The 17,671-nt window shown below is 44.6% G+C and overlaps 1 protein-coding gene across 4 annotated transcripts in view; it reads right to left on the bottom strand.

Moving 5' to 3' along the window:
• Positions 1-7,973: 7,973 nt before the first annotated feature.
• The window catches only part of LOC137562764 (sialin-like), a 49,208-nt gene continuing 39,510 nt past the window's right edge, over positions 7,974-17,671 (bottom strand). For all 4 annotated transcript variants that reach the window (XM_068274432.1, XM_068274431.1, XM_068274429.1 and 1 more), the window contains 2 exons: positions 12,087-12,177; positions 7,974-9,355 (listed from right to left, as the gene is read on the bottom strand). In XM_068274432.1, the coding sequence (XP_068130533.1) occupies positions 9,218-9,355; positions 12,087-12,177 (229 nt within the window). In that variant the 3' untranslated portion in view covers positions 7,974-9,217. The remainder of the gene's footprint in view (positions 9,356-12,086; positions 12,178-17,671) is intronic.

Here is a 17,671-nt window from a genome sequence, read left to right as displayed (position 1 = left end):
AGCTGGTAAACACAACAGAGGGGAACCTTCATGCTTATGGGGTCCCTCCTCATCACAGCTGCTGTGGCTACAGGCAGGGCTAGTAGTATTTATTTATTTATTGTACTTATAAAGCGCCAACATATTACACAGCGCTGCACATTAGTTAAGGTTACAGACAATATTTAGGGGTTACATACAGAAAAATGGCAATACATGAATACTGAGAGTGCAGAATTATTAGGCAAGTTGTATTTTTGAGGAAAAATTTTATTATTGAACAACAACCATGTTCTCAATGAACCCAAAAAACTCATTAATATCAAAGCTGAATATTTTTGAAAGTAGTTTTTATTTTGTTTTTAGTTTTAGCTATTTTAGGGGGATATCTGTGTGTGCAGGTGACTATTACTGTGCATAATTATTAGGCAACTTAACAAAAAACAAATATATACCCATTTCAATTATTTATTTTTACCAGTGAAACCAATATAACATCTCAACATTCACAAATAAACATTTCTGACATTCAAAAACAAACCAAAAACAAATCAGTGACCAATATAGCCACCTTTCTTTGCAAGGACACTCAAAAGCCTGCCATCCATGGATTCTGTCAGTGTTTTGATCTGTTCACCATCAACATTGCATGCAGCAGCAACCACAGCCTCCCAGACACTGTTCAGAGAGGTGTACTGTTTTCCCTCCTTGTAAATCTCACATTTTATGATGGACCACAGGTTCTCAATGGGGTTCAGATCAGGTGAACAAGGAGGCCATGTCATTAGTTTTTCTTCTTTTATACCCTTTCTTGCCAGCCACGCTGTGGAGTACTTGGACGCGTGTGATGGAGCATTGTCCTGCATGAAAATCATGTTTTTCTTGAAGACTTCTTCCTCTACCACTGCTTGTAGATGGTGTCTTCCAGAAACTGGCAGTAGGACTGGGAGTTGAGCTTGACTCCATCCTCAACCCGAAAAGGCCCCACAAGCGCATCTTTGATGATACCAGCCCAAACCAGTACTCCACCTCCACCTTGCTGGCGTCTGAGTTGGACTGGAGCTCTCTGCCCTTTGCCAATCCAGCCACGGGCCCATCCATCTGGCCCATCAAGACTCACTCTCATTTCATCAGTCCATAAAACCTTAGAAAAATCAGTCTTGAGATATTTCTTGGCCCAGTCTTGACGTTTTTAGCTTGTGTGTCTTGTTCAGTGGTGGTCATCTTTCAGCCTTTCTTACCTTGGCCATGTCTCTGAGTATTGCACACCTTGTGCTTTTGGGCACACCAGTGATGTTGCAGCTCTGAAATATGGCCAAACTGGTGGCAAGTGGCATCTTGGCAGCTGCACGCTTGACTTTTCTCAGTTCATGGGCAGTTATTTTGCGCCTTTGTTTTTCCACACGCTTCTTGCGACCCTGTTGACTATTTTGAATGAAAAGCTTGATTGTTCGATGATCACACTTCAGAAGCTTTGCAGTTTTAAGAGTGCTGCATCCCTCTGCAAGATATCTCACTATTTTTGACTTTTCAGAGCCTGTCAAGTCCTTCTTTTGACCCATTTTGCCAAAGGAAAGGAAGTTGCCTAATAATTATGCACACCTGATATAGGGTGTTGATGTCATTAGACCACACCCCTTCTCATTACAGAGATGCACATCACCTAATATGCTTAATTGGTAGTAGGCTTTTGAGCCTATACAGCTTGGAGTAAGACAACATGCATAAAGAGGATGATGTGGTCAAAATGCTCATTTGCCTAATAATTCTGCACTCCCTGTACAAGAAAGACCAGATCATGCAGGTAGTACACTTATGTATGCACTAGTTATAGCAGAGTGAGGGCTCAGCCACACTATAAGCAATTTTCAGAGCGCGTGTGATTGTGATTTAAAAAAAAAAAATTGCTCCCATTCACTTTCATTAAAATTGCATTAAAAAACGCACAAAAATCGCCGTGATTGGACGATCACATACGCAAAAAATGATGGCGATTTTTACCGCAGTGATAGTGAATGGGAGCGATTTTTAAAGGGACCCTGAGCAGTGCCGAAAATTAAAAGATTACACTTACCTGGGGCTTTTTCCAGCCCACCGTAGGCGGCGAGGTCCCCCGGCCCTTCCTGGTTCCTGACGCTCGTCATCATCACGCTGGCCGGTGTCACAGGTCTGCGCATGCGCGGAAAAAGGTGCATGCGCAGACCTGTCATGCCGGCGTGATGATGACAAGCGCCAGGAACCAGGAAGAGCCTGCCCGACACCGGGCCCGGGTGTCGCCGATAACGGGGGCCAGCGGAGGCATACGGAGAGGAGCCAGGAGGACGCCCGGGGGACCTCGCCGCCTACAGTGGGCTGGAAAAAGCCCCAGGTAAGTGTAATCTTTTAATTTTCGGCACTGCTCGGAGTCCCTATAAAGGGGAACTGAAGAGAGAGGCATATGGAGGCTGCCATGTTTATTTCCTTTTAAGCAATACCAGTTGCCTGGCAGCCCTGCTGATCCTCTGTAGAGCAGTGTGGCGATATCTCTCGTTTGCCCTGCATTTCCCTGCCTGCACAGACGACTCACACAGACTTTCCCTGCCTGCACAGATGGCTCGCACAGATGACTCACACAGACTTTCCCTGCCTGCACAGATGACTCGCACAGACTTTCCCTGCCTGCACAGATGACTCGCACAGACTTTCCCTGCCTGCAAAGATGACTCGCACAGACTTTCCCTGCCTGCACAGATGACTCGCACAGACTTTCCCTGCCTGCACAGATGACTCGCACAGACTTTCCCTGCCTGCACAGATGACTCGCACAGACTTTCCCTGCCTGCACAGATGACTCGCACAGACTTTCCCTGCCTGCACAGATGACTCACACAGACTTTCCCTGCCTGCACAGATGACTCACACAGACTTTCCCTGCCTGAACAGATGACTCACACAGACTTTCCCTGCCTGCACAGACTTTCCCTGCCTGCACAGATGACTCGCACAGACTTTCCCTGCCTGCACAGACAACTCACACAGACTTTCCCTGCCTGCACAGATGACTCGCACAGATGACTCACACAGACTTTCCCTGCCTGCACAGATGACTCGCACAGACTTTCCCTGCACAGATGACTCGCACAGACTTTCCCTGCACAGATGACTCACACAGACTTTCCCTGCACAGATGACTCACACAGACTTTCCCTGCACAGATGATTCACACAGACTTTCCCTGCACAGATGACTTACACAGACTTTCCCTGCACAGATGACTCACACAGACTTTCCCTGCCTGCACAGATGACTCGCACAGACTTTCCCTGCCTGCACAGATGACTCGCACAGACTTTCCCTGCCTGCACAGATGACTCGCACAGACTTTCCCTGCCTGCACAGATGACTCACACAGACTTTCCCTGCCTGCACAGATGACTCGCACAGACTTTCCCTGCCTGCACAGATGACTCGCACAGACTTTCCCTGCCTGCACAGATGACTCACACAGACTTTCCCTGCCTGCACAGATGACTCACACAGACTTTCCCTGCCTGCACAGATGACTCACACAGACTTTCCCTGCCTGCACAGATGACTCGCACAGACTTTCCCTGCACAGATGACTCACACAGACTTTCCCTGCCTGCACAGACAACTCACACAGACTTTCCCTGCCTGCACAGATGACTCGCACAGATGACTCACACAGACTTTCCCTGCCTGCACAGATGACTCACACAGACTTTCCCTGCACAGATGACTTGCACAGACTTTCCCTGCACAGATGACTCACACAGACGACTCACACAGACTTTCCCTGCACAGATGATTCACACAGACTTTCCCTGCACAGATGACTTACACAGACTTTCCCTACACAGATGACTCACACAGACTTTCCCTGCCTGCACAGATGACTCACACAGACTTTCCCTGCACAGATGACTCCCACAGACTTTCCCTGCACAGATGACTCCCACAGACTTTCCCTGCACTGATGACTCACACAGACTTTCCCTGCACAGATGACTTACACAGATTTTCCCTGCACAGATGACTCACACAGACTTTCCCTGCCTGCACAGATGACTCACACAGAGTTTCCATGCCTGCACAGAGGACTCGCACAGACGTCTCTGTGCACAGATGACTCACACAGACTTCGGCTCCCTGCACTGTGCATTGTTAACACCTCACCAGAGGGGTCGTTAACTTGTTAACGCTTCTCCAGAGGTGTCGGTAACTATCGCCAGGCTTACCGCTTGTTGAAGGCTTTATGAATTGACATTTGCTGACAATTTACTGACATGTGTTGGAGGTAACTACAGCCAAGTCGGTAATTTATCTCCCTGGTCAGTAATGTCAGCTTTTCATGCGGTAACAGCTTTATGAATTGACACATTGCTAAGTGGTCGGGAAAGTGTGCTGTTTTCAGCATTACCGAACGCGGTAATGCTTTATGAATTGAGGCCTATGTGTGTAATATATACACTCTGCTAGCCTGATCTAATTCACACCACGTTAGTACACAATCTGATATGGGATATATATATATATATATATAGAGAGAGAGAGAGAGAGATAGATATATATATATATGTATATAGATAGATAGATAGATAGATAGATAGATAGATATAGAGATATGGGGCTTGATTCACAAAGCGGTGCAAAGTGTTTGCACGCCAGTGAAAAGCCCCTTATCACGCCTAAACTCACTTTAGGCGTGATAAGAAGAAACTCGCGCGAAGTTACCGCGCGTACGCGCGTAAGTGCGCGCGCAGCACCCGACGCTTCGCGCAAAGCTCCCATTAAACCCTATGGGACTTTGCGCGCGCGCGAACGCGCGGTAACTTCGCGCGAAGAGCAGGAAAAAGCGGTGATAACTCAGTGGTGAAAAGGTCATCACGCCTAAAGTCTTTTAGGCGTGATAACTGGGTTATCACCGCTTTGTGAATCAAGCCCATAGATAGATATATAGAGATATAGATAGATATAGAGATATAGATAGATATATAGAGATATATATATATATATATATATATATATATATATATCATTTTCTCACCTGTCGTGCAAGTGTGGGACACTTTCATAGATCACACATATATACCACATCCATTATACTATATGGAGTGTGGGTATGAGGTGATTTTGATTCTTGTAGCACTATAAAGTGTTTTGTATTGATGTACTAGTATGCCCAGATGGGGGCCACCTGAGAGACTTGGTTGTTTGACTACCTAGATTGTTTTTCATACTGGAGCACTGGCTTTCTTATGAAATAAATTGTAGGTGGTTGGGAATTTTGTTCTTCATGTTTTCTGCCTGTATAGGCATAGTTCACTAATTAGTACTTATGGCATTTATGCAATTTTTTCAGATTTACGGCCATAATCTAGTTCCTGTATCCTGATATCCACATAGACCTTGATTGGTATGTAACAATTTGTACAATTCATAGTGTGTGTGTGTGTGTGTGTGTGTGTGTGTGTGTGTGTGCGCGCGTGTGTGTGTGTGCGTGTGTGTGTGTCTGAGGAAGCGGTCTTTGGCCATGAAACACGTGTCAGGCAGTCTTTTTGTGATTTGGAATTCCGAAATTGTGTTTGCATGCTTGTCCGCAATCTTGAAGAAACTTTAAGGGAAGAATAAAAGACGAATTGTACATTTAAAGCCCCGTATTTATCTGTGTGGAATTTGTAAAGCACTATTACAGCCAGGGGTCAAGATTCACACTGTTTTGATACATTTTTTTTATTCAGTAGAGTGAAATGAAGCCTTATGCTTGTGGACCACAAATTACCCGCGGTATACTGCCCTGCATGGAGAACAAAGGGTAAGGGCTAGCTCACACTCATCGCCGCTTGCCCCATGATCACGATTTCAGCGCGATTTGTGCTTGTGATTCCTGTCAATAGAATGAGAATCACAGCACAATTGCCCCAAAGACATGCAGCGCGTTTGCGATTGATCAAAATCGCAAAAGCGTAGTGTGAATGTATCCATAGGGATACATCAGTAGCAGTGCTTTGCTGATCGCCAGTGATCAGCAAAGTGCTGAAAAAGCAGCAAGTGTGAACCAGCCTTTAATAAAGTTGGGGGGGGGGGGCAAATTTTTATCATTTAAATTAAACAATATTACTAAAAATGTTTCAGGAGTCCTATTTTTCAGATACGCACGCACTGCATTTATTTGAGAAACATGCGGGAGGGCTGTCATCTGAGCAGCGCAGCGTCCATCAATTTACACGTAAGTATGGAAATGCACGCACGTATTGTAGTGGCGCTGATTCCGCTAGTAGTACAATACCGGTAATTCAGTTTACCGATATTTTGCTAATCACTACCCAGCACCCATTCTCTCTTGAACCCTCACTTCTAAGGGACTTAAAGAACAACTGTAGGGAGGCTGCCATGTTTTTTCCTCTTTTGTGCAATACTAGTTGCCTGGCAGCCCTGTTGATCTATTTGGATGCAGTAATGTCTGCATAACACTGGAAACCAGCATGCAGCTAATCTTGTCAGTTCTGACATTAAAGTCGGAAACATCTGATCTGCTCTATGCTTGTTCAGGGTCTATGGCTAAAAGTATTAGAGACAGAGGATCAGCAGGACAGCCAGGCAACTGGTATTGCACAAAAGGAAAAAAAACATGGCAACCTCCCTACAGTTGTCCTTTAACTGAACCCACTCCACTTAACTACCTAATGCCTAACCCTTACATCTCCACCAGAAGTGGCCATACCAACCCCATCCCCCCACCTAATGCCTAACCCTAATCCACCATCTAAGTGCCTAAACCGAACTTCCCAACCTAATGCCTAATCTCCCCTTCCCAAGTGCCTAGACCAATCCCCCCTCCCCCCCACAACTAATGCCCAACACTAATCCACTCCCCCCACAAGTGCACAAACCGAATCCCCTCCCCCCACCTAAACTTTATCCCCCCCTCTGACTGCCTAAATTAGGCCCCTCCCCACCTACCGGTAGTGCCTGACCTTAATCCACCCTCTAAATGCCTCAACCAAATCCCCTCCACACCAAACTTTAAAGGGGCACTATGGCAAAAAATTGTAACATTTAAAACATGTGCAAACAAACAAGAAGTAAGTTTTTTCTAGAGTAAAATGAGCCATAAATTACTTTTCTCCTAGGTTGCTGTCACTTACAGTAGGTAGTAGAAATCTGACATTACCGACAGGTTTTGGACTAGTCCATCTCTTCATGGGGGAATTCTCAGGGATTTATTTGTTTTCAAAGGCACTTAGTGAATGGCAGTTGCTCTGTCCAACTGCCAAAAAACTGTGTAGCGAGTAGGGAAGCTGGCCAGCATCATTGTTTAAATCCTTTTTAGGCCTGGAACCCACTACAGAACCCTATCCCTAATCGCAATCGCTAGCGCTTTGTATAAGCGGTTTGTAAGCGATTTCATGAGTGTTTTCAGTAGCGATTTTAAAAAGTGTAATCGATTTGGTTGTGTAGCAATTAGCATTTTTAATTCTGATTGGTCCTTTCAATTAATTTTAATTTTTGTTACAGTGTGCAGCAATGTAAAAACGCTAGCAAAATTGCTCCGTGTAGGTTTTGATGAGGGATTATGCCAGCGTTTATATACTTTACATTGCAGAAACACTAACGCTAATCGCTAACGCTCAAAAATGCTGCATGTCCTGCGTTTGCGATTTTGTCAATCGCTCCAGTGAAATTTGGCCCAGCCATTTAAGATTAGATGAACGTTTAGGGAAATCGCTAGCGGTTTGAATCGCTCCCTAAACGCTCACACAATCGCTCTAGTGGGTTCCAGCCCTTAGGGAATATCTTTATAAAGAATAAAAGCCATGCTGAGAATCCCCTATGAAGAGATGGACTAGTCCAAAACCTGTCAGTAATGTCAGATTTCTACTACCTACTGTAAGTGACAGCAACATGGGAGAAAAGTGCTTTATGGCACATTTTACTCTGGAAAAAAACATACTTCTTATTTGTCTATGTTTGCACATATTTTAAATTTTACAATTTTTCACCATAGTGCCCCTTTAAGTGCCTAAACCAAACCGCATGCCCAGACGACCGTTATTTGTTGCTGATCATCTACAGCCATTAATTCCTATGCAGTAGATGCTCGCCTACTATCCACATCCGGCGTACAACTCACCCCTTGGTTGCCTGACTCCCGATAATTGACACAGGAGTTTATTAGATGCCTGCCAATCCATGTGTCCAAATGACCTGATGCGCTGTTTCACAGCTTACTTCAAATGAGCCAGCTGCGGCTCCAGGATACAGAAAAACCACCAGAGGCGTAACTAGAAATCACCGGGCTCCCCTGCAAAACTTTGGATGGGGCCCCATTCCCCTGCAAACTTAATAGGGACTGTCTACAAGTCTTTATCTACAAAAACTTTGTATGATTCCTTATCAGTGGCTGAGCAGATGCAGTCATTAGAACAATTGTGCAGAGAGCAGAAAGTTTTCTCTTTCCTTGCCCTGATTGTCAGCCTCTCAGAACAGAGCCCCCTGTGGCTTCTGAGCCCCCCTGCGTATGCATCCCTTGCAGGGTCTATTGTTACGCCCCTGAAAACCACAATGGCTTGCCTGGCTCTGCACTCCCAACAGGTGATTTCAGGGACCTTAGATTGAAGCTGGATGCACACATAACAGAGCGTGAAAAGTCGTGTTTTCTGTCATGTGCGGGTTTTTTTGTGTGTGTTTTGAGTGCGTTTTTTTTTTCCGCATATGCGTTTTTCTAGCGTTTTGCAAGTGTTTTTACGCATTTGCGTTTCGCATATACATGTATGCGTTGTCCATGCTTTTTTCAATTGTGTTTTATGCAAATCACTAGGAAGACAACAGGAAGCAGAAATACATAAAAAAAAAATAATTACATAAAAACGCATACAAAACGCAACACATTGCGTTCCCATTGAGTTTCGTTATGTGCGTTTTTGAATACAATGCAACAAAACCAACGTTTTTAAAAATACTTGTTCAAAACGTATATGCGTTTTTTATATGCATTTTTTTATGCGGACCATAGACTTCCACTAGCGGCAAAAACGCAGCGGTTTCTGCAACGCTAGCGTTTCTGCTGAGTGTGCAACTAGCGTCAGGGATTGCTGGGTTTAGTTCCTTGGCTTAGCAAATGAATGGCCTTGTACACTAGGAAGAGTGCAGCGTGCACATTCAGAGGCAGCACTGATTTCTGGACACAGCAGCTTTGTAATGACTGTGAATAAAACACACTTAGCAAGGTCCCCCCCTAGCTTTTCTGCTCTTTATTCTGCATGACGGCCCAGTCCTGTATTGTTCCACTGGCAAATGCTGCATAAAACAGACATCCAAACACATCTATGGCCGCCGCAATGTAGAAAACCACCTGCCACTGTTCTGCTGTGTTCTGTTAAATAAAAAAAAAAAAAGACATTAGTGTTTGCACAGAAAATTAGAAATTCAAATTGTTGCAAGAGTTCATAATACATGTGAAGATCAGGACAGATAGATCGAGTTTATGGAAGGCACAGTCCTCGAGTCGTCAGTAAGCAATGGGCCAGCGAAACTGAGGATTGTCCATTTGCAAAACATAAAGCGCTTATTATTATTGTGCCAGTGCATGACCCAGTGACCCCACACAACAAATTCACAAACCGTTCACCAGCCAGTGCGGTCAATCTAGAGATTTCCAAAAGCAAATTTAGTGACATGTTCAATAAATGTGATTACAGCAAAGTCCCTGATATCCAGAACCCAGGCAACCGGAAGTCTGTACTAACCGGCATGGCTGAGGGATAACAGGGACTTTGTTTTTGGGGTGTTTGAAGCCTTTTAAATACTCACCGAGCCTCCAGCGATGTCTTGCAGCCTTCCCCCTGCTACTAGCGGCTTCTGGCGTCTGTGCACATGGGAAGCCAGAAAGCCGCTAGGAGCAAGAGAAAGGCTGCTAGATGTCACTGGAGGCTTGGTCAGTATTTGGAGGGGGGAGGTTTGTGCATTTGTAACAAAAAGTTCCCCTGGGGGTACTCACCTCGAGAGGGGGAAGCCTCAGGGTCCCAATGTGGCTTCCCCCTCTGCTGTAGCTGCAGGCAGTCCAGCGCTGGCTCCCCCGAAGTCTCCTGCAATCCACGCTGGACAAGCCTGACAAGGCTTGCTATATTTACCTTCCCTGGCCCCAGCGGGGGGCGCCGTCGCAGCTCTCCGCACGGAGATAGCCGAAAATAGCCGATCTCTGTCAGGTCCGCTCTACTATGCAGGCTCAGGAGACTTTCGCCTGTGCAGCTGAGCAGCCCGATGGCGATTGGGTATTTCTGCCTATCTCTGAGCAGAAAGCCGATACTGCACCTGCGCTGGGAAGGTAAATATTTACATCCCCGCTGTTCGGAGGGCCAGAGCGAGACTGACGTGGGACGGAGGAGGACGGGCGCAGCCTCCATAGGATCCAGAGGGTTCCCCCCACCCGAGGTTAGTACCCCCCCCAGGGGAACTTTATTTACAGGTTTTTTTTAAGCCAGTTGCTCAAGCAGCCGGCAAGCAAATGCATCAGGCGACCCCCGCCGGTGCCGGATACCGGGGACTTTGCTGTACTTAGTTCGGAAATCTACTCGCCAGAAGTGTTGCTGTTTGTATTCTAATTAATCGTCAAATTCGTATTTCTGTTGCAGATTTGAATTGCGAAAGTTCAACTGCAATGTTTGCAGGAAAATTCAACCGGTGATCCAGTAAAACCCTACAATGCTACAGCAGCCAATCAGCGGCCTGCAGTACACCAGGACATAGAACTCTATGTGAGGTGAAACACTGACAATTGCTAGTTATATCACAGAGTTCAGCCTGGTACACACTTTCAATTATAATAGGCCAATTTCCCCACCTCCATGTAGTATAAGAGTTTGCGTACACAATCTGTTCACAGTATTCAAAATTAGTTGGCTCTCATACTACATAAAGGTTGTAAAATTGGTTAGTAATTGGCCAAAATTGAAAGTGTGTACCAAGCTTTAGAATGCGCGCACACACGTCCAATTTTGATTGCCCAGTGATTGACCAATTTTATACCCTCATTATAGTATGAGAGCCAGCAGATTGCGAATACTATGAACAGTTTGTGTACATACGGTAATTGCTAAATACTACATGGAAGTGGTAACTTTGGCTAGACATTGGCCAATCAAAATTGTTTGTGTGTACCAGGCTGGTAAACACTTTGAATTAGGATTGGCTAATCACTGAGCAATTTTACCACCTCCATGTATTATGAGGGTCAAGAGACTGTGAATACTAAATTGTGCAGGTAAGCTCTAATACTACATGGTAGTGATAAAATTGGTCAATCAAAATTGAAGGTGCGTATAAAGCTTTAGCTTACAATGGTTTGCTGTTACCCACTAGTCGGCACCACTGACTTCAATGGAATTCGGAAAAAATCTGCTTTTGCATTCACCAAATGTGGATCTGTATAATCGAATGGCCATCGAAACGAACACAGAGCTGTTCGACCAACACTAATCTCTACCAATCACACAACTGCGAATTCATCAAGGAAACCAGAAGCAAAAATCAAACGTGTGATATAATGAATTGGATGTGTAATACGGATAATGAATAGAACATTAGTAGCAAACAAAAAGAGTATCATTTTTATTTTCAGTTACTTATGTAACATTGCATCATACTGTCATATTTGCGGTTTAGAATCCACACTCTGTGTTTTAAGCTATTAAACAAAGCAGAGCTAATGACCCTTTGAACTTTCCTGCAGTAAAACCTTATCGCAAGATGTATCTCACTGTTTCCTGGCTTTTTAAATGCTTCAGAAAACAGGACTGTATTCGACCCACTAGGTTGAATAGCTCAGAGATGCTCTTTTGCATACATAACAACTGAAAGTTTTTTTTTTTTTAAACTCTTCCTGTACTGGAAACAATATGAGACTTCCTTCTTTGCTACTAATGTTCCATTTCTTAGCTGTACTACACATACAATTCATTATATCATAAGTTTATTTTTGCTTCAGGTTTGCCTTAAACTTTTGGCACCGGTAACTATGGCAGCATCACACAGGCAGGGGATGAAATATGCAACAAATATTTATGTATAAAGTCAGGTGAGGTTTCCAGTATTCCAGCAACACTTACGTCATGCGTCAAAGCTTTGGCAATAACTGGCCCGACCATGCCTGGAATTGTAGCAAGTGAGTTGGTGATTCCAAGTAGCAGCCCTGCAAACCTGCAAGACAGAGAATACAATGAGGTCAAGTGGTCTAAATCTCAAAAGCACACAATGGCTATCATTCATAAAGCATTCCCGCATGCGGTAATGCAGAAAACGGCAGACTTTACCGAGCATTTAGCAAAATGTCCATTCATAAAAGCTGTTACCGCATGAAAAGCTGACATTCCCGAGCAGTGAGGTAAATTACCGTTTTATGCGGTGATTAACTCAACATATGTCAGTAAATGTTAATTCATAAAGATTAGAGCAGGTGGTAATGGCACGGAGAATACCGCCTGCTTTGAAAAGGTGATAAGAACCGCGATAACAGCAGTTAATGGAGACAAATCTCCCAGGCAGCAGCAGAGCAATCGGAACAAACAAGGCTTCCCATAAATACACCAGGCTGTGTTTCTTGGGTACCTGTTTTCAGATGTTAAGCCCAATCCACACGATACGATTCTTTGTGCGATTCGATTACGATTCTATTTACGATCCGATTAAATCCAACATGTCCGATCAGGATTCGATTCAATTCAATTCGATTTGCCATTGCAAAACAATGGCAAATCAAATCCCGATCGGACATGTTGGAGTCAATGGGATCGTAAATAGAATCGTAATCAAATCGCACATAGAATCGTATCGTGTAGATGGGGCTTAAGCCTGAATGTGTAAAGTTTCTTGAAGTTCTTCTAAGCTGTGGCAGTTAGATAGATCGTTTAGAAAGACTAATAGACAGATTCAGAGCAGATTCAGGGTAAGGAGAGGCAGTATAACAAAACAAAAAATGCACATCTAAAGGGAAGTTGGGGATGCCTCTTTTATTGTAATGCTGTCTCTGCACTAAGAACAGGAATGTAACAATGTTGTAACAATATTACCGACAGCTGGACTTCAGGAAAACACCACATTTCTATCACAGCTGTGAAAATGTTTATAAATTAGCACACAGAAGTCTAAAATACCGTGAACAGGTATGCAGTGACTGATATTACAAATGTGCAGCTGTCACACACACAGGTACCATGAACAGGTATGCAGTGACTGGTATATAATATAACACTGCGTGCTGTCACGTAGGTGCACTGAACAGGTATGCAGTGACTAGTATCAATACAATGTGCAGCTGTCACACACAGGTACCGTGAACAGGTATGCAGTGACTGGTATTACAAATGTGCAGCTGTCACACACAGGTACCATGAACAGGTATGCAGTGACTGGTATATAATATAACACTGTGTGCTGTCACGTAGGTGCACTGAACAGGTATGCAGTGACTGGTATCAATACAATGTGCAGCTGTCACACACACAGGTACCGTGAACAGGTATGCAGTGACTGGCATATAATATAACACTGCGTGCTGTCACACAGGTGCACTGAACAGGTATACAGTGACTGATATCAATACAATGTGCAGCTGTCACACACACAGGTACCGTGAACAGGTATGCAGTGACTGGTATTACAAATGTGCAGCTGTCACACACGTGCAGTGAAAATATGCTGCATTGAATGTGCTGGGCCTGGCAGTGGCACAGTAGGAATTAGCAAGGGATAGCTATGACTGACTGACAGGGCTGTATATGCAAGTGTCAGTGGGCCACACACACACAAAAAAAAAAAATCACAAGAACAACATTAGCTCTCAAAAGAGCTAATGTGGGGTGCTTTTTAGCAATAAGTATCAGCAAGGAGCAAGCTAACAAGAGCCTAAAGGCAGCCATACGATCCCTCTCTGATCAGATTAGATCAGAGAGGGATCTATCTGCTGGTCGATCGGATGGCAAATCGACCAGTGTATGGCCACCTTAGGTGTATCTGTTTACTAACTAAGCTTTCCCTAATCTGTGCAGCAACCTCTCTCCCTTCTCTAATTTACTGCAGCCACACCGAGTGAGATAATGGCCGACGCAGCTGCCCATATAAGGGGAGAGGGGGGGCCTCCAGGAGGAAGTGTAGCCTGATTGGCTACCCTGTGTCTGCTGACTGTGATGTAGAGGGTCAAAGTTTAGCCTAATGATGTAGTATAGGGGGCAGGTCGAACTCGCATATAGTTCGCGGTTCACTGCGAACCACCGATGTTTGCGCAAATAAGTTCGCATGCGAACCGTTCGGACCATCTCTATAGCCAATGTGGCTAAACTTTTTCCAATGCCCAACCCATTTTTAAAGGCCTATTTCCACTACGCCTGAATCTGCAGCATTTCCCCATATACCAGAGGAGCGAGGAAACGCAGCCTATCTAACTAATTCCTCATTCCCACTGCAGTGCATGTTGCAGATTGATGCAGCACGCCGCCAACTCCCTATAGCAGTGCATGGCATGGCGATTTGGGCTGCGGCTGCACAGCAGAATGGGAGCCACGGCTCCTAGAGGAAACCAGCAGTATATCTCATTCCTCACACAGGATTTACCTGGCTTCATTTTACCGTCTTAATCGCCAACATTTAAAAGACATGAGAAAAGTTTTATTTGTTAAAGGGACCCTGAGCAGGTGACAAAAACAAAAATTACACTTACCTGGGGCTTCCTCCAGCCGACCGTAGGCCATGAGGTCCTCCTGGCTCCTTCTGGTCCCGGCTCCGGTTACAGGACGACTTCGGCCTGATGTCGTCAGGTCTGCTTCCCGCTTCCGTGTATAGCGCCATTACGCCGGCCGGCATGAGAGTCCTGCTCAGACCTACGCATGCGCATAATTCTCATGCCGGCCAGCGTGATGACGCTATACACAGAAGCGGAAAGCTAGGACCAGGGAAGGAGCCAGGAGGACGCCGGGGGACCTCACAGCGTACGGCGGGTTGGAGAAAGCCCCAGGTAAGTGTAAATTTTGTTTTTATCACCTGCTTGGGTCCCTTTAATTCATGCCTAAATGTGTGGCTGTATTAACACATAAGTCAAAACCGTGCATAAATAAACTCTGCATAAATGTAAAACTAATCAAAGTGCAGAGATGACGTCCTTTAAAATCACTGGACCCGAAAGGGCTCAGGGCGGAAGGAGTGGAGCGCTCGTTATTGGCAAATGATGAGCGTAAGTTACCAGCACTCGCTATGCTGCATCACATGCGCTGAGCTCGCTCCTGTGGCAGAGGTTAAATACACAAGCTACGCTGCCACTAGCACACGTAGCGTACAGGGTCTTCAAATTAAGGCACAATGATTAAATAGTGCAAGTAACAGGAGGTACTTGCGCTATTTTTATTAGTGAATGAACCCAATTAAACCAGCATGGATTGTGTAATTTTATCCTGAAAGGGCCATTAAAGCAAAGAAAAGTAATAATTTGACAGATCTGGCAGGTTTTGGACTAGTCTATTCCTCATGGGGGTTTCTCAGTATTTTTTAATCTTTTCAAAAGTATTTCCTGATTGGCAGTTGCTAAGTCTAACTGCCAAAATAGTCTACAAGCGAGTAGGGAGGCTTGCTTACCATTTTGACAATTTTGACTTAGCAACTGCTGTTCAGGAAATGTTTTTGAAAACAAAGAAAACCCTGAGAAGCCCCCATGAGGAGATAAACTAGTCCAAAAGCTGTCAGTTCTGTCAGATTTTAACTGCTTGTTTTTCTCATTATAGTAGTCCTTGAGGTCTTGAGGGTTCGTCTCCAATCTGGCTCCTGTCTTGTTGATAGAAGTCTTATGCTGGGAACACGCGTTTAGTTTTTGCCTTCGATTGATAAATTCCGACATGTCCGATTCTCCGCTGGATTCTTTTCCACTCGATTTCTCATAGAAGGTAATGGAAAAATAAGAAAAACGAGCGGAAGATAAGAGAATTGAGCAGAGAATCGAATGGTTATTAGATCACGCTGAGAATTGACCGCAAAAAAACGTACCGTGTGTTCCCAGCATTACATCTTACGGCTCCTCTATTTATAGACTCAGCCAGGCCATGTGACGAGGAGACTCTCCACACTCAAGTCCATAAATAGATTGGGAACCAACTGGTGGCAAACTGTTAGTAGAGCAGAAGAGCTCAAAGCGGACAACCCTCCTCCAGAGGCTCTTCAAGCATTATATAAGACTGTACACATGGCAACCATCTATCATCAAGACAGGAGCCAGACTGAAGAGCGAGGAGGGATCCTTCACAACCTCTGAGGTAAACATTGACACCACCTTCACTCATAATTTCAACTCTCTGTTACACTTTCAGATGATTCTTATTCATTTTCCACAGTGTTTTCCAGAGCACAGTGAACAGTAGACATGGTTAATTGTCCCTCACAGGAACTCGCCATCTCTAAATAAGGCTTAGTTAGTGTAATTTGCCTTCTTAAAACAGAAGGTGAGTGAGTGACTGTGGTCTCCCACAATGCATCCCTGCTGAATATGCAAATTATCTCTTTATGTTCCTGAGACCAGGCTGAAATCCAGAACCGCTGGTGTCTAGCAAGCCTATACAGTAGCTTATACATTTTACGGAGCCACATCATCCCAACATGTGGGCAGCCTGTTTCGGACTGTTGGTCCTCATCAATGCATGGCAGGGATTGATATGGCTCTACGGGATAGGGCTTGGACCAGTACAACAGAATACCCAAGCAGCTCCGGCGACCCACTAGGAAAGTATAAGGGACAAAATGTTTTTGGCTGGATTCATACTGTGCTCGTTGCATAATGCACACATTATACCTGGGGTACTAGTCTAGCATGAACGTTGCTATGGTAATGTGAATTACCATTGATAGTTATCATTAGTGGCGTGCCTTGCCATAGCAACGGTCATGCTAGTCAAGTAGCAAGGGTAACTTGCGGTACATATTGCCCATAATAAAAGGTAATATTGCTGTGCGCTGTCTGTGCATCGCAATATTCCTGCGATTTCCTGCATAAGGCCCTATGTGTGTTGTGCCATGCTTTTTTGCCACTTGTGAATCTGCATATACAAATGTATGGGTACATTCTCATCTCTGTTGTTAGAGACCACATTGTCCAAATGCACACTTTGTACAGTGCATTTCTGGAAAAGTTGTGCAAAAAATCTGTACATTCCATAGCAATTGCTCATGCTGTGAAAGTAATGTGCACATTTTAATATGCAAGTTGTGCGCTGCCTGCACTATGCACACATTGTTGCACAGGCATCACGCAACGCACAGTGTAAAATTAGCTAAATAACTTTGCTAAGTCTTAGTTCACACTGTAAAATGCATTCACAATTGCCAGCGACTGCGATTTTGCAATGTAATTTTCAGAGCGATTTTTGAATGAATGTGCGGTTTTTTTGCAATTGTTCCAGCTGAATCGCTCCCTAAAAATGCTACACGCAGCACGTTTGCAATTTTGACCAAACTGCAATGCTGCTGTGGGAACACCCCCATAGGGCGACACTGCACTAGCGCATCGCAATTGCCTCCGGTGTGAACCAAGCTTTAGAAAGGTTCTCTTCAAGCAGTATTTACATTCATGCAGAATGAATCTTTGGCAGTTCCTCTATTTATGTAGTGACACATTAAGGCTGGTCCCACACTTCAGATGTGCGTCACCACAATTGTTTTG

Source organism: Hyperolius riggenbachi, chromosome 3 (assembly GCF_040937935.1).
Source record: "Hyperolius riggenbachi isolate aHypRig1 chromosome 3, aHypRig1.pri, whole genome shotgun sequence".
NCBI classification, from domain to species: domain Eukaryota; kingdom Metazoa; phylum Chordata; class Amphibia; order Anura; family Hyperoliidae; genus Hyperolius; species Hyperolius riggenbachi.
The sequence above is the reverse complement of the archived record's forward strand: the minus strand, read 5'-3'. Positions and strand labels throughout refer to the sequence as shown.